At 44.1% G+C, this 22,839-nt stretch overlaps 1 protein-coding gene across 1 annotated transcript in view; it reads left to right on the forward strand.

Annotated features, from left to right (window-relative positions):
- dnai1 (dynein axonemal intermediate chain 1) overlaps positions 1-22,839 on the forward strand; it is a 158,845-nt gene that overhangs the window by 31,421 nt on the left and 104,585 nt on the right. Inside the window, exons 3-7 of the mRNA XM_033038027.1 lie at positions 262-314; positions 1,013-1,066; positions 5,505-5,603; positions 7,040-7,120; positions 19,908-20,034. Coding sequence (XP_032893918.1) covers positions 262-314; positions 1,013-1,066; positions 5,505-5,603; positions 7,040-7,120; positions 19,908-20,034 — 414 coding nt within the window. The remainder of the gene's footprint in view (positions 1-261; positions 315-1,012; positions 1,067-5,504; positions 5,604-7,039; positions 7,121-19,907; positions 20,035-22,839) is intronic.

Here is a 22,839-nt window from a genome sequence, read left to right on the forward strand (position 1 = left end):
CCACCATCCCCCACCATCTCCCCCCTACCCCCACCATCCCCCAAACTACTCCCCCCACCACCCCCACCCCCACCATCCTGCCCACCCCCCCACACCCACCCCACCATCCTTCCCACCCCTACCATCATCCCCACCACACCCCCTACCCCCACCCACGCCCTCTTCCCCCACCCACTCCCTCTCCCCCCACACTTCCCGCCTCAACAGGCCCCGCTTGAAGTCGTCCCCGTCCCCTGGCTGCAAGACAATCCCCGCCTGAAGCCATCCCCATCCCCTGGCTGCAGAATGCTCCCGCCGTTGTGTTGGGGGAACATGTGAGTGGTGGAATATTGCTTTGGGGGACCAGGCCCCACTTAGTCTAGTGTGTCATAAATCTGTGTGTCTGTTTCACCTTGGCTTTGCATCGTGTGATTTTTTTAGACAATGATCACCCCGCTTGTCCTGTCCCCCGCCTGCATAACGGGCTGGTAAAGGAAACAATGTGTTTGTGTGTGTGTGTTCCACTCTGACAGTCGCCATTGCAGTTGCCGGTTTCTCGGGACTGCCGGCAACCTGATTGCCTCCGGCAGTCTGCTGAAAAATCGCATGTGGGACAGGCCCATAAGATATTCAGTGATATTTCTCCACTACTTACATTATTACAAACTTAGCAACTTTTATTGTATAACTCTTAGCAACTCTTAAAGCAACTGCACTCAGAAGTTATATTTTGTCCTGATAATTGTGAAAAATAGAATTTAACTTAATAAATCTAACTGGAAGCTCATATTTATTGTTTACAGTAATCAATATGTATTGAATTGAATTTATTAACTACATTTATTTTATGTCTTTATCATTAGGTTTTTGTTGTAAGCATATTGTACAGACAGTGGTGAATTTCTGCAAATTGAAAAAGTTTGAGAAAAAAATAATTGTATGGCCATTTTTTTGGAATGTTAACCCATTATTGGATATACATTTTGATAAATATTTATACCATTAAATTACTTAATTTTACATTTTCAAATAGATTAACATTGTGCCTCCAACACCAACTGCAAAGATACCAAAAAAGTACAAGAAGGTAAGTCGCTTTAATTAATAGCTTTGAAAATGAACTCTCACGTACCATTAGTGTAAATAGCTAATAAGTTTACAGAGCTCCCATTATTGGAAACACTGCTGTATGATTGGATTTATCATTAGAAAATAACTTGATTTAAAATGGGCGTCTTGTTAAAAGTAAAGGTGTAGGAATTTATGTGAATGTATCAGTTTCTCATTAACCTGATCTCTAAATATCAAATATAATATACTGGAAACACACATTTCTTTTGATTGGAAGGAGATTGCCTTATAGATTCCATGAAACTCAAAAATGGAATTGTGTAATAAATAAGAGTCTAACACAGTGAAGGGAACATTTGTAGGGTTGCTTCATTTAATCTTAGGTTCAGCTGGGAAACCGTGACACTAACAACAGGAAAGTCCTTTCACCAGGATCATTCAGTATTAGGATATCGACGTATTTTTATAATTTCTGCAGTTTTTCACCTGTTATCTAATTTTCATTTATTTATTTTACACTTCTAGACGTGGATTTCATTGATGTTGAATTCTTGCCAATTAATATGTGGTGTGTGCAATCATATGTGTTTGGTAGTAACACTTGGTCTGGTGGGAGAGGCGTGGGGGTGAGGCAGGGGAGCACCAATGTTGGAGTAAGCAATTTGCAAGGTAAATGGCAAATTCGGTTTCTAGCTTCGGTTAAAGGAGGAGAGGAAAGAACGCTTGCTAGGAGAATATAAGCTTTTAATGAGACCAGTCGTGATCATGCTGTGGCAATAATATCAAACGTGGTATAGCACTGGTTCATGGTTAAACTCCTGAGATGAAGAGATTATATTACATTGGGAGTATGATTCGCTACTTCAGTTTAGAGAAATGAGAAGGTATCTCACTGAAATATAAAAGGTTTTGAGAGAGGTTAACTGGGAAGGTGATGAAAGAAGCGTTCCTTCATTTGGAGTGTTGAGAATTAGGCCGAAGATAAACATAGACACAGAAACATAGAAAAATAGGTGCAGGAGTAGGCCATTCGGCCCTTCGAGCCAGCACCGCCATTCAAAATGATCATGGCTGATCATCTAAATCAGTACCGCTTTACTGAATTTTCTCCACATCCCTTGATTCCATTAGCCCTAAGAGCTAAATCTAACTCCTTCTTGAAAACATCCAGCATTGGCCTCCACTGCATTTTGTGGCAGAGAATTTCACAGATTCACAACTCTCTGGGTGAATTTGTGTTTCCTCATCTCAGTCCTAAATGGCCTACCTCTTATTCTCAAACTGTGACCCCTGGTTCTGAACTTCCACAACATGGGGAACACTTTTCCTGCATCTAGCCGGTCCAATTCTTTAAGAATTTCTAAGATAGCCTCTCATCCTTCTAATTTCCAGTGAATACAAGCCCAGTCGACCCATTCTTTCATCATATGTCAACATCACAACAGATGATCATTTGAGATAAAGATGAGACAAATCTTCTTTATTCAGAGGATTATGCATCTTTGGAATACTGCTTTGCAGCCACACACTGTATATTACGCCCGTACCCAATAACCTAGTACCAGTCACAGGCCCGTACGAAGCAAGGCAACTTTAATTAGGCACGGCAACTGTAATTAGGCACGGCAACTGTAATTAGGCAAGCCAAGTTTAATTTGGCATGGCAAGTTTAATTAGGCAAGGCAACTTTAATTAGGCAACACAGCTTTAGCATTTCCAAAACAAAGGCAACACAGCTTTAGCATTTCCAAAACAAAGGCAACACAGCTTTAGCATTTCCAAACCAAAGGCAACACAGCTTTAGCATTTCTAAGCCAAAGGCATCGCAGCTTTAGCATTTCCAAACCAAAGGCAAAGCAGCTTTAGCATTTCCAAACCAAAGGCAACACAGCTTTAGCATTTCCAAACCTAAGGCAACACAGCTTTAGCATTTCCAAACCTAAGGCAACCAGCTTTAGCATTTCCAACATGGGTAGCCTGCAAACAATCTGTACCGTCCAAAGGGTGTGCTGAAGGTGGTTAACTTGGAGGAGTTGTGATCCAGGGCAATCTGCCAGAATGAACTCTTGGCATCTAGTACTGTGAATGCAGTCGCTTCACCCAGCTGCGCTGTGCGCATGGGATAGTGTGGTCGCTTAATGGCTGTGTTTAAATCTTTAGGATTGATGCAATCCATATTTCATCCTTATTATTTTTCGGTGCTACGCTACAATCCGAGGGCGCAGCGACAGGGACAATCACACCCATAGTCACCATTCTGTCGAGTTCACCTTGTACACGGTCCCGCATAGAATGGGGAATCCGGTGTGCTGGACGAACAACTGGGAATACCTTGGGGTCAGTTGTGATTGTGTACTTGACAGGTAACCTGCCCAGCCTGTTGTCGAACAGACTTTTGTATTGTGTCAGGATTTGTTGAGTGAAGCCACATGTTGTAGATAGTTGATAGACAGATGCACTGAAGGTGACCAGACCCAGGTCATTACAAGCATCAATGCCCAGCAGTGAAGGCACATTTTCTTGGACAATAAAGAAGCTCAGGCTGTGGACAGATGAATCAAGATAGCATCGTAGCTCGACTTGACCGATAGGGTGCACTGCACCAGCTGCAAATCGAAGTAGCGTTGCAGTCGTGTGCTTGATGATCTCTTTTTTTCTAATCCTATTGAGCTGTGATAAGGATAAAACATTGCAAAGAGCTCCAGTGTCTAGTTTAACAAAAACATTCATTCCGTTAAAGAGAAGAGTGACCATGGGATCTTGATGTTTACGAGACAAGTCCATCAAAGGATGTATGTTGATATCAAGATTGTCGTTAGCAGACAGTATGTCCTCGTTAGTTTGAACAGCATGCGTGGGAGCCACATGGGAAGGCTCTGGATCCATGCTCCCATGGTGGAGCCAATTGACGGATTGCTTTGTCTGAACTCTGTTTCCAAATGAACGACAACAACGAATAAAGTGCTTTCTGCATTTACAGAAGTGGCAACGTTTTCCCTAAGCCGGGCAACGTTCACGAATTGCAACATGCGAACCTCCACAGTTCACACAATTATTAATGAACTTAACATCAGATCTGCCGGGCACCTGTGAGAACTGCCGTTGAGCCTGTTAAACTGTGCCGGCAACATTAACATCATAGGCAGAATGGGGACCCTGCCCCAAAGATCTGGTGTGAGAATCTGACATTTCTGCAATGCGACAGAGGTTTCAGCAGTCTCCAGAGTGAGTTCAGTAACACGTAGAAGTTCATCACGCACCTTATCATTGAGAATTCCACAAACCAGTCTGTCTCGTATGAGACTATCGCACAAATTGTCAAACTCGCACCTGCTGGCGATGTGTTTCAAAGAACTGACGAACGCTTCGACAGGTTCACCGTACCCGAAAAAAATTTATGGCGCTCCATCACAAGATTAATGCGGAACTCATATAGCTGTTGGAACTTGTTAAGCAGGCACTCAGGGTCTTGAATAGATTCAGCTGGAACAATCTGGATACACCAGCATTGAACTGCGCCGGTTCATAATGAAATCTTCTGGAACGTCGAGTGGCTTCTGTGCCGGCCAGGTTGAGGAGACTTGAGGCATGAACATCTGGAGCGGCGGCAGCGTGCGCCGCATGCACACATACAGTGAAATCCTCTTCAAAGATGCGCCAACACTCGGTGAGGTCGCCATCAAACACTAAACGCTCTGCCTTGTGAAGTGCTGAGGCCATTGTAAAAACACAAACTGAACAAAAAAACAAACTAAGATAAACGTAAACCGACTAAGCGAGGAAAGTGTTCGAAATTTCTGACACCATGTTGGAAATGTTCAGACTCACACATAGCGAATAGAATCCCTAGTCTTTTATTAGCAACTCTACAGAGGAAACACAAGGTGCTTTCATCTCTATATGCATACTACTAGTCTGCCAGAGAGAGAGAGCTCTAATAAGCGTCTGGGTGGAGCCACAGTATGTGACACTAATCTACACACACCCCTCCCGCCCCCACACCCCTCCACCCGCTCACACACGTCTCCACACACCCCTCCCCCCACCCACACACCCTTCCCCTCCGCCCCTTCACCCCGCCCACACACCCCCTCCTCCACTTATGAAAAGGAGGGGGAGGGAATGCTGGGGGATATGGGGAAATGAGCCGCAGTTAGAGGCTATGGGTGAGTGGTGGAATATTGCGTTGGGGAACGGGCTGCGTTGGGGGAATGGATGAGTGGTGGAATATTGCATTGGGGAATGTGTTGCGTTGGGGGAAACAGGCCTCCCGTGTGACTGGGACCCAATGGGTCCCACTTAGTCTAGTTACAGTATAACTTTTAAAATAATGTTGTCATGACTGTTTATTTCATTATTTTTGAGTATGCTGATAAAAAAAACACTCACTGCAAAGCACTTCCAAAAATTATATCAGACTTTCTCAAGAAATTAAAAGTAAGTAATCTGTTTAGGATGACGATGATATGACTGAGGTGGGAGATGGAGATGACTGGAATTTAGGAAAGTCAAATATAACCAGACCCTCTGATCAACTAGAACTTACCGATCAAGTAAGTGATACCTTAATATATATTTCAATAATATTCCATAGATAAATGCAGCATAAGCTGGTCCTTACTGATGCTAAAAAATGTAGATTTCTTAAAAAATTTATTTAAATATTAAATTTATATTTCAAAAACTCAGTTGTTTTAAATCTTCGCCATCTACTGCAATTCTCATCATGCTTATTTTCCTTAAGCTGAAAGATATCCATGTGGAGATTTTTGCAACACCTTCAACTAGGTTTAGGAAGGGCAAGAAAATGGGGAAAGTAGCAACATTGGTAAAATGCTTACACATGAAAATGCAGAACTGCAATCTAGAACAAAGCTGGTGGACAGACACTTTCACTTATTTAGGCTGGTAGATTAGTGGGGCAAAAGCTGGGAAAAAGTGAAAGTGAGACAAAGTCGGGTAAGTAATAGGTGGAGCGAGTTTATGGGGGTGATTGGCTGATCGGTAGAGTAAGTGACAAGGCAAGAGATGAAAAAGAAGCAAAAAAAATGTCAGATAAGGAAAGAAGAGGAGGAGTGAAATGTGAGGGATTAGGGTGGAAGGAGACAGGATGGAGGGGAAAGATGGAATAAAAGGGAAATATGGGACCCAGAGATGAGCGTACAAAGGAGGGGAAAGGAGTAGAGTGATTAGGATGATGGGAGAAATGTGGAATACTGAAATATTGGGGGGGGGGGGGGGGGGGGGGGATAGGGGAAAGAAAGAGGGAGGGCCAGTGGTTATCTCTTGAAATTGGAGAATTAAATGTTCATACCTTTGGGTTGTAATGTAAACTACATCTTCCCTATCTGCTTCAGTGCAGTACCACATGTTTACCACCAAACAAGCTTCCCACCAGATTGGTAATCTACAGGATTAAAGAAAAAACATTCAACCTTCATGATATCTGTTCCAAGATCACCTTAATTTTTGTCATTAATTTTGTCTACACAGAAGATTCTTGCATATGGAATCTCAGCTCCAATCCTTTGTTTTCTCCTTGTATGAAACATATGATTTACACCATATATCCAAAATGGAAAGTCCTCCACCAATTTGCCTTTGCCACACAACATTGACCTTCCCTAATGTCTGACAATCAGGACTCACAATGAGATCCTGGATGTTGTGGACCATTATTCGCAGCTCGGGATTTGTCTGTCAATGAAGCCAGACACTGTATATGAAATTCACTCTCATCACCATGGGCATCACCAATTTAAGACACAGATGAGTTGAAATGGTGAAATATTTTTCCCTCATGGGTCTGAGTCTTTGCAACTCCTTTTTTAAGGCTGTGGTAGATTGTTCTTGATAAACAATGAAGTGAAATGTAATACAACACGGTATTACTGATTGCGAGACCTGTGCTCCAATTGAGCCCAGCCCTTTATTGGAATATGCGGTCATGGAATTTTGCTATCAACTAAATTTTATGGTTTTTGTTTAGGAACTGAAGGAAGAAATTACTCGTGTTCTTACTGCCAACAATCCACATGCACCTCTAAACAGTGTGAGATACAGCTTTAAAGTGAGTATTATTTATAAAAGAGTTATATATGTGTGTACATTCTTAGGTGTTTAATGAAAATGGACATCAATGGATGAGAGCCACAGGGCAGCTGAAATAAGAAACCACATGCTTAAATATTATTCAATATCACTAAAAAATTAAAATAAAACAGACATCTTGCTTTGCTTTCCATTGTTCATAAATGTGATGGCAATGAAATTGATCTATTTAACGCCGTGTGCCAATTTTTTCAAATTTCATTAATGAATTAAAGATACTCAGTTTGCACTTATTGCTCTGCATGGTGAATTGAATGCAGTTTGGAAATATGCATGGTTGGCAGATGATTATATTAATTGCTGTAACAAAGCTGGTCACCACTTAATGTTGAAATGAAAGGGGTCTGCGGTCTAGGATTTAAGCACAAATCTCACTCATGCTCTTTGGCATTTCTCATATGCTTTCAGCAGGTCTATCATTGCAAGTGAATCCAATTGTGCATGTCCATCAGTTATAGGATGCCCCATCATAATTGCCATGATGTCTTCATGGCCTCTAAGGAGAGAGAGAAATTCTCAAACCCCGATGTAAAAACTGGTCATTTGATTATTTATTGTTATTATAAGAGCAGAACATGTTGGAGATACTCAGCGGCATATGTGGAGAGTGGACCAGTGCTAATGTTTCAGGGGGCAATGATATTAATCAGAACTGGAGAAATGAGAATGCAAGTGTTTTAAATTGCAGAGAGGGAGAGGAGTGGAGAGAACAAATGTTTGTGAAAGAATGGAGACAAAGTTATCTAGGCGGCACAATTGCTTTCACCACTGTCTAAATAATTACAGCTGATATGAAGATGATTGCACAGGTGGAGATGAAAGAGGGCAGTTAGAGAGATGAAAAAAAGCAATATATCCTTATGTTGAAACCTTGAGATGCAGAACACAGCAATTACTGTAAAATTCAATGAAAGGGAATACTGGGAATACTGCTAGATCAGATAGCATCTTCAGGGAGATAAATGTGAATTAATTTTACAGGGTGGATGAACTTACATTAAAGTTCTGTCACAACCAGAAAAGGCTAGATAAATATTCAGATTCAGATTCAGATTCAATTTTAATTGTCATTGTCAGTGTACAGTACAGAGACAACGAAATGCATTTAGCATCTCCCTGGAAGAGCGACATAGCAAATGATTTAAATAAATAATAATAAGTGATAATAAGTGTCCGGGGGGGGGGGGGGTGATTGGCAGTCACCGAGGTACGTTGTTGAGTAGAGTGACAGCCGCCGGGAAGAAGCTGTTCCTGGACCTGCTGGTTCGGCAACGGAGAGACCTGTAGCGCCTCCCGGATGGTAGGAGGGTAAACAGTCCATGGTTGGGGTGAGAGCAGTCCTTGGCGATGCTGAGCGCCCTCCGCAGATAACGCTTGCTTTGGACAGACTCAATGGAGGGGAGCGAGGAACCGGTGATGCGTTGGGCAATTTTCACCACCCTCTGCAATGCCTTCCGGTCGGAGACAGAGCAGTTGCCATACCATACTGTGATGCAGTTGGTAAGGATGCTCTCGATGGTGCAGCGGTAGAAGTTCACCAGGATCTGAGGAGACAGATGGACCTTCTTCAGTCTCCTCAGGAAGAAGAGACGCTGGTGAGCCTTCTTGATCAGAGTTGAGGTATTGTGGGTCCAAGAGAGGTCATCGGAGATGTTGACTCCCAGGAACCTGAAGCTAGAAACACGTTCCACCTCCGTCCCGTTAATGTGGATGGGGGTGTGCGTGCCGCCCCTGGACTTCCTGAAGTCTACAATGAGCTCCTTGGTCTTCTTGGAGTTAAGGGCCAGGTTGTTGTCAGCGCACCATGCTGCTAAGTGCTGGACCTCCTCCCTGTAGGCCGACTCATCGTTGTTGCTGATGAGGCCAATCACCGTTGTATCATCTGCATACTTGATGATGGTGTTAGTACCATGTACAGGTGTGCAGTCATAGGTGAAGAGGGAGTAGAGGAGGGGGCTCAGCACACAGCCCTGTGGAACGCCGGTGTTCAGGGTGAGGGTTGAAGAGGTGTGCTTGTCTAACCTAACAGACTGGGGTCTGTTGGTTAGAAAGTCCAGTATCCAGTTGCAGAGGGAGGGGTCGATGCCCAGGTTACCGAGTTTGGTGATCAGTTTTGATGGTATAATGGTGTTGAATGCTGAGCTGTAATCGATGAACAGCATTCTTACGTAAGTGTCTCTGTTGTCGAGGTGGGAGAGGGCGGAGTGAAGTGCCGTTGAGATGGCATCCTCCGTACTCCTGTTCTTGCGGTAGGCAAACTGATAGGGATCCAGTGTGGGGGGTAGGCAGCTTTTGAGGTGTGCCAGGACCAGCCTCTCGAAGCACTTGGTGATGATGGGGGTAAGTGCAACTGGGCGGAAGTCGTTGAGGCTTGCCGCAGTGGAGTGTTTTGGCACTGGCACGATGGAGGTGGATTTAAGGCACGTGGGGACAACTGCTTGGGCAAGTGACAGGTTGAAGATGTCAGTCCAGACGTCTGTCAGCTGCGCAGCACAGGCCCTGAGCACGCGCCCGGGGATGCCGTCAGGGCCAGCAGCTTTACGTGCATTAGTCCTACTCAGTGCCACGAATACGTCGTAGGGGGTGAGTGTGAGGGGTTGGTGATCGGCAGGTAGCACAGCCTTGATGGCTGTCTCTAGATTGTCCCTGTCGAAGCGGCCATAGAAGTGGTTAAGCTCCTCAAGGAAGGAGGCGTCGCTGGATGTGGGGGTGGTGTTGGAGGGTCTGTAGTCCGTGATGGCCTGGATGCCTTGCCACATGCGTCGGGGGTCGGAGTTGTTGTTGAAGTGCTCCTCAATCCTGAGCTTATGGCAGTGCTTGGCCTTCTTGATGCCCCTCTTCAGGTTAGCCCTGGCTGAACTGTAGGCTCGAGCATCGCCTGACCTGAAAGCGGTGTCCCGTGCTTTCAGCAGTAGCCTGACCTCGCTGTTCATCCATGGCTTCTGATTCGGGAATATGGTCACCTGTTTGAGGGAGGTGACACTATTGATGGTGGAGTTTATAAAGTCCAGAACAGAGGATGTGTAGGAATCAATGTCCGTGTGGGAGTCAAGGGTGGCCTGGGCTGCAAACGCCTTCCAGTCAGTGTTTCCAAAACACTGCTGAAGTGTGAAGTCCGCTTCCTCTGACCAGACTTTAACTGTCCTCACAGTTGGTTTAACCCGTCTGATGAGTGGGGAGTACTTAGGGAGCAGGAACAATGAGACGTGATCAGACTGACCAAGGTGGGGGAGGGGGATGGCTCCCTAAATATAATTTAGAGAGCTGGAAAGACATTTAAAAAGCATGCCCTCAAGAGTTGTAAGGTCTAAATTAATCCCAGTGTCACATGTTAGAGTCCAGAAATAGGAAGATATTACAATTGAATACATGACTAAAGATCTCGTGTACGAGGGAGGGATTAAAATATCTGGAATATTGGAATATCTTCCAGTGCAGATGAGACCTGCACAAGAAGGCAGATTGCATCAAACTGGAGAGATTTGAATATTCCTGCAGGGATGGTGAAGGAGCCATTTATGTTTAGGCTAGTTACTGGTGGCATATTATATTATTTTGTCTAGATATATCTTGCAGTATTATTTTGGACACTTGGGGGCAGTCATTAGATGCAGAGAGTACAGTGCATTCAGAAAGTATTCAGACCCCTTCACTTTTTCCACATTTTGTTACGTTACAACCTTATTTTAAAATTGTTTTTTTTTAATCATCTATCTGCACACAATACCCCCAGAATGAAGAAGCGAAAACAGATGTTTAGGAATTTTTGTAAAGTAATTAAAAATAACTAACTGAAATATCACATTTACATAAGTATTCAGACCCTTTGCGAAATTGAGCTTAGGTTCATCCTGTTTCCATTGATTATCCTTGAGATGTTTCTACAACTTGATTGGAGTCCACCAGTGGTAAATTAAATTGATTGGACATGATTTAGAAGGCCACACACCTGTCTATATAAGGTCCCACAGTTGACAGTGCATGTCAGAGCAAAAACCAACCCGTGAAGACGTAGGAATTGTCCGTAGACCTTCGAGACAGGATTGTGTCGAGACACAGATAAAACAATTTCTGTGGCATTGCAGGTCCTGAAGAGCACAGTGGCCTCCATCACTCTTAAATGGAAGAACTTTAGAACCACCAGAACTCTTCATATAGCTGGTCGCCCGGCCAAACTGAGCAATCGGGGGAGAAGGGCCTTGGTCAGGGAGGTTACCAAGAACTCGATGGTCACTCTGACAGAGCTCCAGAGTCCCTCTGTGGAGATGGGAGAACCACCCAGAAGTACAACTATATCTGCAGCACTCCACCAATTAGGCCTTTATGGGAGAGTGGCCAGACAGAAGCCACTCCTCAGTGTAAGGCACATGATAGCCCACTTGGAGTTTGCCAAAAGGGTTTTCTCTGGTGCTCTGGTCAGATGAAACCAAGATTGAACTCTTGGCCTGAATGCCAAGCGTAATGTCTGGAGGAAACCAGCCTCCGCTCATCACCTGACCAATACCACATCTACGGTGAAGCGTGGGGGTGGCGGCATCGTGCGGTGGGGATGTTTATTAGCGGCAGGAACTGGGAGACTAGTCAGGATCAAGGGATAGATGAACGGAGCAAAGTACAGAGAGATCCTTGATGAAAACCTGCTCCAGAGCATTCTGGACCTCAGACTGGGGCAGTGGTTCACCTTCCAACAGGACATCGACCCTAAGCACACAGCCAAGACAACGCAGGAGTGGCTTTGTGACAAGTCTGTGAATGTCCTTGAGTGGCCCAGCCAGAGCCCAGACTTGAATCCGATCGAACATCTCTGGAGGGATCTGAAAATAGCTGTGCAAAAATGTTCCCCATCCATCCTGACAGAGCTTGAGAGGATCTGCAGAGAAGAATGGGAGAAATGACCCAAATATAGGTGTGCCAAGCTTGTAGCATCATGCACAAGAAGACTTGAGGCTGTAATCGCTGCCAAAGGTGCCTCTACAAAGTACTGAGTAAAGGGTCTGAATACATATAAATGTGATATTTCAGTTATTTATTTTAAATTACTTTGAAAAAATGTCTATTTTTCTCTTTTCGCTTGTTTTCTCTTTTTATTTTGGGGTATTTTGTGTAGATTGATGATAAAAAAATAATAATTTAATCTGTTTTAGAATAAGGCTGTAAAGTAACATTGTAGGGGCCTGTGACAACAATCTTTGTGTTCTCTCTGGCCACAGATGAGGTCCCTGAAGGATGGAGAGTACTCAATTTTATTTCTTTGTTTAAGAAGGGAAATAAAGTTAATCCAGGAAACGATCGGCCGATGAGCTTTATGTCAATGGTCGGATAGCTATTGGTGAGGATTTTATCTCTTTGGACATGAACGGGCTAGTTAGGGAGAGTCAGCATGGCCACGTCTTACTAACTTGATTGTGTTTTTTGAGGAGGTGATGAAGATGATTGATGAGGGTAGGGCAGTGGATGTTGTCTACATTGACATTTAGAGGCATTTGATAAAGTCCCTCATGATAGGCTGAACAAAAGGTTATGATGCACAGGTTGGTCTCAGACCAGGCTTACCCATTGAAGACCGAGGACAGTAGTCAAAGTGTGTTATTCAGGCTGGAGGTCCGTGATCAATAGTGTCCTGTAGGGATTGGTACCGGAACTTCTGTTGTTTGTGATACATAGAAAAAACATTGACATCTATCTATCTATATTACTAAAAGTCTGTTCTTGACCGGTTTTGGCCATCTGTGCTGCGATTTCCGAGAGAATGCCGCCACCAACGGCCGTCATTTTTGGCCACCTCACTCAGAGCCCCCCTCCGCCGCATGTGTGCCGAGGATTTTTCCCGTCGATTAAAAATGACAGAGATATTAATGTTTTTACAAAATTCCCCGTTCTCTCCGCTGCCCCCGAGGCGGCAGGGGGGAGGGACTATAAAACCTGGAAGTGGTGTGCCACACAGTCTCTTCAAGATGGAGGAAGGCAGAGGGTCACATTATTCTGAGCTGTGAATAACACTGAACACATGTCTACTCAAATGTAAGTGCCCTTAGTGGTTCTAAAATGCTTGCAGAATGTGTCTATTGGTTCTAAACCTTGCAAAAAATGTCTATTGGTTCTAAAGCTTGCAAAAAGTGTCTCTATTGGTTCTAAAGATTGCAAAAAGTGTCTCTATTGGTTCTAAAGCTTGCAAAAAGTGTCTCTATTAATTCTAAAGCTTGCAAAAAATGTCTATTGATTCTAAAGCTTGCACAAAAATGTCTATTGGATCTAAAGCTTGCAAAAAAATGTCTATTGGTTCTAAAGCTTGCAAAAAAAGTCTATTCATTCTAAAGCTTGCAAAAAATGTCTATTGGTTCTAAAGCTTGCAAAAAAAGTCTATTGTTTCTAAAGCGTGCAAAAAAATATCTCTATTGGTTCTAAAGCTTGCAAAAAAAATGTCTATTTGTTCTAAAGCTTGCAAAAAAATGTCTATTTGTTCTAAAGCTTGCAAAAAAATGTCTATTGGTTTAAAGCTAGCAAAAAGTGTCTATTGGTTCTAAAGCTTGCAAAACGTGTGTCTATTGGTTCTAAAGCTTGCAACAAGTGTGTCTATTGGTTCTAAAGCTTGCAAAACAATGTCTATTGGTTCTAAAGCTTGCAAAAAGTGTGTCTATTGGTTCTAAAGCTTGCAAAACAATGTCTATTGGTTCTAAAGCTTGCAAAACAATGTCTATTGGTTCTAAAGCTTGCAAAACAATGTCTATTGGTTCTAAAGCTTGCAAAACAATGTCTATTGGTTCTAAAGCTTGCAAAACAATGTCTATTGGTTCTAAAGCTTGCAAAAAAATGTCTATTTGTTCTAAAACTTGCAAAACAATGTCTATTGGTTCTAAAGCGTGTAAAAAAATGTCTCTATTGGTTCTAAAGCTTGCAAAAAAATGTCTATTGGTTCTAAAGCTTGCAAAAATATGTCTATTGGTTCTAAAATGGTTCATACTAGCGCTCCAGAAAGTGCCCCTCCCCCCCCCTCCCTCCCCCTCCCCTGGTTGGCTTGGCTTGGGTGTGTCTTGAAATTGAAAGGCACTACTTACTGCAAATGGTGGCATGAAGTTGAAAGGCACTACTTACTGCAAATGGTGGCTTGGGTGTGGCTTGAAGTTGAAAGACACCACTTACTGCAAATGGTGGATTGGTTGCTTTGGCTTGAAGTTGAAAGGCACTACTTACTGCAAATGGTGGCTTGGGAGCTTTGGCTTGAAGTTGAAAGGCATTATTACTGCAAATGGTGGCTTGGTTGCTTTGGCTTGCAGTTGAAAGGCACTACTTATTGCAAATGGTGGCTTGGGAGCTTTGACTTGAAGTTGAAAGGCACTACTTACTGCAAATTGTGGCTTGAAGTTGAAAGGCACTACTTCCTGCAAATGATGGCTTGGGTGTGGCTTGAAGTTGAAAGGCACTACTTACTGCAAATGGGGAGGGCGTGGGTGCATTGGCTTGAAGTTGAAAGGCAGTACTTACTGCAAATGGTGACATGAAGTTAAAATGCACTACTTACTGCAAATGGTGGATTGGTTGCTTTGGCTTGAAGTTGAAAGGCACTACTTACTGCAAATGGTGGCTTGGGAGCTTTGACTTGAAGTTGAAAGGCACTACTTCCTGCAAATGGGGGGCGTGGGTGTGGCTTGAAGTTGAAAGGCACTATTACTGCAAATGGTGGCTTGGTTGCTTTGGCTTGAAGTTGAAAGGCACTATTACTGCAAATGGTGGCTTGGATGTGGCTTGAAGTTGAAAGGCACTACTTACTGCAAATGGGGGGCTTGGGTGCATTGGCTTGAAGTTGAAAGGCATTATTTACTGCAAATGGTGGCATGAAGTTGAAAGGCACTACTTACTGCAAATGGTGGCTTGGGAGCTGGTTTGAAGTTGAAAGGCACTATTACTGCAAATGGTGGCTTGGTTGCTTTGGCTTGAAGTTGAAAGGCACTGCAAATGGTGGCTTGGGTGTGGCTTGAAGTTGAAATACACCACTTACTGAAAATGGTGGCTTGGGTGCTTTGAAGTTGAAAGGCACTACTTACTGCAAATGCTGGCTTGGGTGTGGCTTGAAGTTGAAAGACACCACTTACTGCAAATGGTGGCTTGGGTGTGGCTTGAAGTTGAAAGACACCACTTACTGCAAATGATGGCATGAGGTTGAAAGGCACTATTACTGCAAATGGTGGCTTGGTTGCTTTGGCTTGAAGTTGAAAGGCACGACTTACTGCAAATTGTGGCTTGAAGTTGAAAGGCACTACTTACTGCAAATGGTGGCATGGGTGCTTTGGCATTGTTGAAAGGCACTACTTACTGCAAATTGTAGCTTGGGTGCTTTGGCATTAAGTTGAAAGGCACTGCAAATGGTGGCATGAAGTTGAGCAGGTGCAGAGAATTCACCCTACTTCAAATGGTATGAAACTGCACTTGAATTTGGTGGCCTTGCACCCTGCGAGGTTCCAAGACTCTCCCACTGGTGTCGGGTGGGCGGCGCGACTCACGTCGCAGAGGCCTCTGCAGTCCGTTTGTCTTTTTGTTATTTTTTGTCCCGTTTTAATGTAGTTTTAATTATTTTTTTGATGGGGTATGTGTGTGTGGGGGGCGGGGGGTGGGGGGTGAAACTTTTAAAATCATTCCCCTGCACGGAGAACCCAACCTTTTCCCTGTCGGGTCTCCGTTGTCGTTGGGGCTGCAACGTGGAGCGGCCTCCAGCAGGAATGTCCTGGGGCTCCAGTCACGGAGCTGCGGAGCTACTCACCATCATGGAGCTGGCCGAGTCTGGAGCGGGTGGAGCTGTGGTGGCGCGCTGCTGTGACCCGACCCCCAGGGATTCTGAGGCTTACCGCAGGTCTGGCAGTCAGTAATATCGGGAGCCCGCGGGTCCCTGGTGGGAGACCGCATTTCGAGGCTTCTGCAACGGTGACTTCACCCGCCCGAGTCGCGGGGTCGAGGAGTGCCTGCAGCGGGGCCTTACATCACCGCCCGGCGCGGCTTCAACGGCTGCGGGACTTTGCTAGAGCCCGCCGGGGGCTCCAACAACAAGACCCGGAGCGTGGCCTTGCATCACCCGGCGAGGAGGAGATGCGCTGTGATGGATGTCTGTGTAAATTGTGTTGTGTCTTGGGTCTTTTTTTTCATGTGTGTATGACTGCAGAAACAACATTTCATTTGAGCCTCTATGAGGTTCAAATGACAAATAAATTGTATTATGTATTGTGTATTGTGCTAGAAGTGGTAAGAAACTGCACTTGAATTTGGTGGCCTTATACCCTGCTTGGAATAGAATTTCAAGGATTAGCCGTGAGTCAACCACCAGCCCACCAGCCGTGAGTGAGTGAGTTGCCAGCACAACAGGCTTGATTGACTGAGACGCCAGCCCAATAATCCATTTGGCGCACAATTTGCATACTAGCCCTCTAGAAACCAGTCCCTTCAGCCCACAACACCCATAATAGCGCTCCAGAAAGCCCCCCCCCCCCCAACTGGCCACCAATATTAGAATTGGTGGAGAGGTGGAATATTGCGTTGGATGACCAGCCCTCCTGTGTGATGCTGGGACCCAACGGGTCCCACTTAGTCTAGTATATATATAAAAATCGAACTACTGGAGGAATTCAAAGTGCCAGGAAGCATCTGTGGAGGGAATGGACAAAAGAGCCAGGTCAAATCGGGTCAGGTTGGCGTGTGTCAAGGAGCTCAAGATGTCCATGGCAGACTGAGTGCAGATATTCTGCAGAACAGTCGCCTAGTCTGTGCGTGGTCTCGTAAATATAGATAAGCCAACATCGAGATCATTGACTGCAGTAGATGAGTTTGGAGGATGTGTGTGTAAATCTTAAGCTGACCTGTTAGGGCTGTTTCGTGCTGGTGGTGAGGGAGGAGGTGTAATGATAAATATTGCACATCTTATGGCTACAGAGGAAAGTGACAGGGAAGGGTATGTCAGCTATGAAACCCGGGGTCATATTGAGAGAGTAGCAGCTCCTGCGAGAAGCAGGAAAGGGTAGCGAGGGAAAGATGTAATAGGTGGCGAGATCCTGTTGCAGCTGGTGGAAATGCCAGAAGGTTCAAGTAGTGGACACGGGGGCAGGTAGGGTGAAATATGAAATTCCCCCCTCCCGTCCATCCCCAACCCACGTCACCTTTTTTGTTGTCTTCACTCCACCTGGCGCATCATAGGCTCTCCTTTTTTTCTTTCTTTTTGTATCCCTTCGCTATCACTACCAGCTGCTGTCTCTCAACTTCACCCCTCTCCCTCTTCCCTACTCATCTGTTTCCATCGATCTCCTGCAATGTTTCGTTTTTCAGTTTAGAGATGAAGTGTGGAAACGGGCCCTTCCCCTACCGAGACCACGTCGACCATTGATCACCCATACCCTATGTTCACTTTTGCATCCAACACACACTAGGGCCATTTACAGAAGCCAATTAATGTGCAATCCTGCACATCTTTGAAATGAGGGAGAAAGCCAGAGCACCCAGAGAAAACCCATACAGCCACAGGGAGAATGTGCAAATACTGCACAAACAGCATCTGTAGTCACAAATCACCGGCTCTCTGGTGTGATGAGTCAGCAGCTCTATTGCTGTGTCACTGTGTCACTCAATGCTCCCTCGTCCCACCCTCTCTCCTCTTTAAATTGACTTCATCCCTCTGCATTCTCAGTCCTGATGGGTTCTCAACCTTAAATTACAGCCATCCCTCTGCCTCTACAGATACTGTCTGAACTACTCCTGCGCCTACTCTTGCACCTATTGTCTATTGTCTATTACTGCTGAGTTCCTCCAGCAGTTTGTTTATGGTCCAGATTAAAACATCTAAAGTATCTTATCTCTCCTTAAAACTGATGCTCTGCAATCCAGGCAACATCCTTTTGAACCTCTTCTGCACCCTCTCCAAAGCTTCCGCATCCTTCCTGTACTTCATTGATCGGAACTGAGCACCGTATTCCAAATTGTGGCCTGGTTAGTGCAATGTGACCTCCTAACATTTATACTCATTGCGCCACCAATAGGGCAACAGAACTACAAGCCAGTGAGCCTAATATCAGTGGGAAAATTACTGGAAGGGATTCTGAGGGATAAGACCTGGCAGAACAAGATGGCGGACTGCAGGAGTGGGGCGCCATTGTGTATGGCTGCTCTGTCTGCAGTCCGTCCTTTCACCCTTTTTTATTTTTAGTCCTGTTAAAAACAAAATGTTTGTTGGAGGTCTTATTTTATGTGGTGGGTGGGGGAAGGGAAGGGGGAAACTTTATTTCCTAGTCCCTACGTGGTCGGAGAGGCGGCGTCCCTCCGAGCTGCTTCTTCGCGGCCTACCATCGGAATAGAGCGGCGTTTCCTGTCGGGACCGGCCGGGACTACAGCTTTGGCGGCAGCACAGCGCTGGGACACATCACGGAGCGGGCAATGCCTTACTGGGTCGCCGTGCGGTGACCGCCGACTCCAACATCTGAGGAGCTGTGGCTGCGGGCGGCGCTGGATTTAAAACACCACGGAGCCTGGGATCCAAGATCGCCAGAGTTGGAGCTCCAAACCAGCGCGGCCTGAGGACTTCGGGTGCCGCGGTCTCCGGGGAGGGAGCGGCCGCTCCAGACATTCCAAGCGGCTGAGGAGTGTTTCTCCCGAGTGTAGCTCCATCATCCGGCAAGAGGGCCTGAAAACATCGGACTGGCTGCGGAGGCCACAAATAGGCCCCGACCTCGGGTGATCACAAAGGAAGAGGACTTAACTTTCTGATGCCTTTTCCCACAGTGGAAAATTTTGATTCTGCTGTGGGGGGACGTTCATGTTGAATTCTATAATGTGTTGTGTCATTTTTCCTATTTTTAATTTTTTCTATTGATGTACGGAAACTTAATTATTTCTTCTATGTAAAGCACTTTGGTTTCAACGCGAGTTGATTTAAACGTGCTATATAAATAAAATTTACTTACTTACAGAATGTGGAAAAGCAACCACTGATAAGTAATAGCATTTGTGTGTGGGTAATTATGGCTAACATATTTGAGTGAATTTTTCAAATAGGAGACGAAGAGGATTAATGAAGGCTGGGCAGATATGTTGTCTATGTAAACAAAATTGGCGGTGGAAGGAAGAAGAGGGTAATAGTGGAGGTTTTTTTTCAGATTGAAGACCTATGACCAGTGGTGTGTCGCAGAAAATGGGGTTGATTCCACCGTTCTTTGTCAACTATATTAAAGATGAAGATTACAATGTTTTTAACATGGTTTGTAAGTTTGCTGATGAAAATAAAATTGGTGATGTATTGGACTGTGAAGATAAGAGGGAGTTAGAGGGACTGGGAAAATGATAGATGGAATTTAAGGTGTTGCAAAAAAAAGACACTAAGAGCTGGAGTAACTCAGCAGGTCAGTCAGCATCTCTATAGAACATCAATGGACGATGTTTTGAATCAGGAGCCTACTTATATTTTGGTAAGTTAAACCAGAACAGGATTTGTACAGTAAAACATAGGGGACTGGAAATTGTGCAGAACAAAGAGACCTCGGGTCTGGTGCTATAAGGCATTGGCACTACTGCTACACCCCTGTGTCGCCCCCTTTTATTAGCTATTTTTCATCCATATTTTGAGTGAAATAATAATTTTTATTATTGATAAAAAGATACAAAACGCTCTAGTAACTCAGCGCATCAGGTAGCAGATTGATTTTACTGGATGAAGGGTTTGCTTGAAATTAGTAAGATTTACCTGAATCCTTAACTTACCATTTTGTTTTATATTAAAGGAAAGGTCTTACAAACCAGTACCATTAATTAGCCAAATGGCCATTCATTTATCATTGGATGGCAACCTACTACACAAGGATTCAGATGAAGCAAAGCGACAGATGTCTAGATCGGAATTATCTGAAGGCAAGTTGAATTTTCCTCTTTCCCGTCTTCCCTCCTTCCTTTCCTTTCCTTTCCTTTCCTTTCCTTTCCTTTCCTTTCCTTTCCTTTCCTTTCTTTCCTTTCTTCCTTCCCATCATTGTGGACCATGAGGTCTGGCTATTCACATTAAACCAAGAATGATCCGCAGCAATAGTGGCATATGTAAGTCTGGAAAACAACATGCCATCCTGAAATCATGTTTCTGGCTACTTAAATATATCTTCCCAAACTTAATGTTTCCACATTTCCACTGCAAATCCATAAATTTCTTGAATATTCTCAGTTGAAGCTGAGCTAGACAACACTCCTGCAACTCCTGCAGTTTCTGACTTCGTAGTCTGTCTCGCAGTCTGTGGATTGTAAACTTACCTGTGGACATGTAAACTGTGGGAGGATGACATCCTTATATGCTATCCATTCTCATACATGCAGTGTAGATGCTGAAGATCTGAAAACTGGATTTTTTTTTTTAGTGAGAGGAACAGAAAAGCTCCTCAGTCTTATTGAATGTGTGTCCAGACATGAGAAGCATCCTAAAGTTCAAACAAGGCGAGGACACAAATTCAATAACTGAGGAGCTTTTCTGTTCCTCTCATTATAGAATAAGAAGTCTGTCTGCTTTCATGAAACTTTAAACCACACTGCTTCATTGATTTATTTGATTAAAGAAGTGTTTGATTAATTATTTGATTAAAGAAGACAACAAAAAATAAGTTATAAGTTATGTTGCATAAAGATAATCACTCGCTGACAATAAACAAAATTATCAAACCATCAAAGGGAGTGCATGAAAATCTTTACTGAACTCGAGAGTCAGCTTTGTCAATTGCATTTAAAATAACGTGCATCTGTCCTCACTATGCATGTTCTTTCTGCATTTTGTGGGATCCCAGAAGACTGCAGAGGGGATTTAGCTTCCTTTCTTTGCATACTTCATGAACAAAGATATGCATTTAGAACATAGAACAGTTTTTTCTCAAGGTGGCGCCAGGGAGAGGCAACATTTTGCAGGCAGCATGCCTGAGAACACTTGTCTACTCATATTCTGGTCTTTTAAAGCTGGAAACTGTAGTCAGAACTGCAGCAGGAGGAAACCGGCTTTTAAGACATTTAAATGGAGTAGTGATATCACGATTGCCTAATGAACTCAGCAGCTCCAAATCCCCCCTCCCCTCCCCTGGTCCCTGCCCTGCTGTGTACTCTATCAAACAAATATATGATGAGTGTGTGATAGCACTGGGTCTTCTTTCACTGGTGTTTAGAAGAATGAGGGGGGACCTCATTGAAACGTACAGAATAGTGAAAGGCGTGGATAGAGTGGATGTGGAGAGGATGTTTCCAAGTCGTGGGAGAGTCTAGGATGAGAGGTCATAGAATTAAAGGAAATTTCTTTAGGAAGGAGATAAGGAGGAATTTCTTTAGTCGGTGGTGAATCTGTAGAATTCTTTGCCACAGAAGGCTGTGGAGGCCAAGTCAATGGTTATATTTATGCAGAGGTAGATGGATTCCTGATTAGTGCAGGTGTCAGAGGTTATGGGGAGAAGATAGGAAAAGGGGGTTAGGAGGGAGTGATAGATCAGCAATGATGGAATGAGGTAGTAGACTTGATGGGCCGAATTGCCCAATTCTACTCCTATCACTTATGATCTTATGAAACAAATACAAGACTCATGCTCAACTCTCCGGACACTGTGCTCCAGCCCAAGACATTTTCATCCATGCATATGGCGATGTTAGGTCAAGAAAAGGACGAAGCTTGGTGGTGTCTGTTTCATGATCAACCCATATTTGTGTAAGCACAAAGTGGTCTTGTCCCATTTCTGTTCCCCTGACCTGGATATCTGGTGGTTATGCTGACACTTCTCCCCACTGAGGGAATTCTCCAATGTCATCCTGACTGCAATCTGCATCGCTGGATATCAACATCACCTGGCCAGACCGACCCCTGCAAATCTACTATTTCTACACTCTCGTACTTAAGTAAGATTGTGGTATGTGTAGTGAGATTTTTATTGAACTGTATACAAAAAAAAAATTTCACTGACCCTTGGTACATGTGACAATAAAATACTATTGATCAACAAGCACGAAACAATGTACCTTTCTCCTAATCTATGGGGACTTCAACCAAGTTAACTTGAAGATGTATCTGACAAACTATATTCAACACGTCCAACACTGTGGAATTCTTTGCCACAAAAGGCTCTGGACGCCAAGTCAGTGGATATTTTTAAGGCAGAGATGGATAGATTTTTGATTAGTACAGGTTAGGTTATGGGAAGGCAGGAGAATGGGGTTAGGAGGAAGATAGATCAGCCATGATTGAATAGCATAGACTGATGGGCCGAATGGCCTAATTCTATTCCTATCACTTTTGACCTTATGCTTTCTTAATAATTTAAAGAGATTCAGCATGTCACTAAATACTCTAACGAACTACTACAAATGCACTGTAAAACATATTCTGACGTTGCTTCATAGGTTAATCTGTGCTAATTGAGAGCGTAGAATTAAGCAAATATCTTAGATGGATGATGTACTGCAGGAAGGGCTGGTTGTAGAGAGAAAATTGTAGAGTCAAAAGCTACACTTCCCTGGACAGAAGATGAGCTGTTATTCCTCAAGTTTACATTGGGTCTCATTGAAATGGTAGGAACATGGGGATGTGCAGTGCAGAAGTCCACATGTAAAAAGGTCAGTTTGCAAAGCCTAGTGATACACCCCTTATGCTGACTCGGCAAGGCCAGCAACATAATCAAGGACGCGTCGCTCCCTGGCCACTCCCTC

The sequence above is a fragment of the Amblyraja radiata genome, chromosome 1 (assembly GCF_010909765.2).
Source record: "Amblyraja radiata isolate CabotCenter1 chromosome 1, sAmbRad1.1.pri, whole genome shotgun sequence".
Lineage (NCBI taxonomy): Eukaryota > Metazoa > Chordata > Chondrichthyes > Rajiformes > Rajidae > Amblyraja > Amblyraja radiata.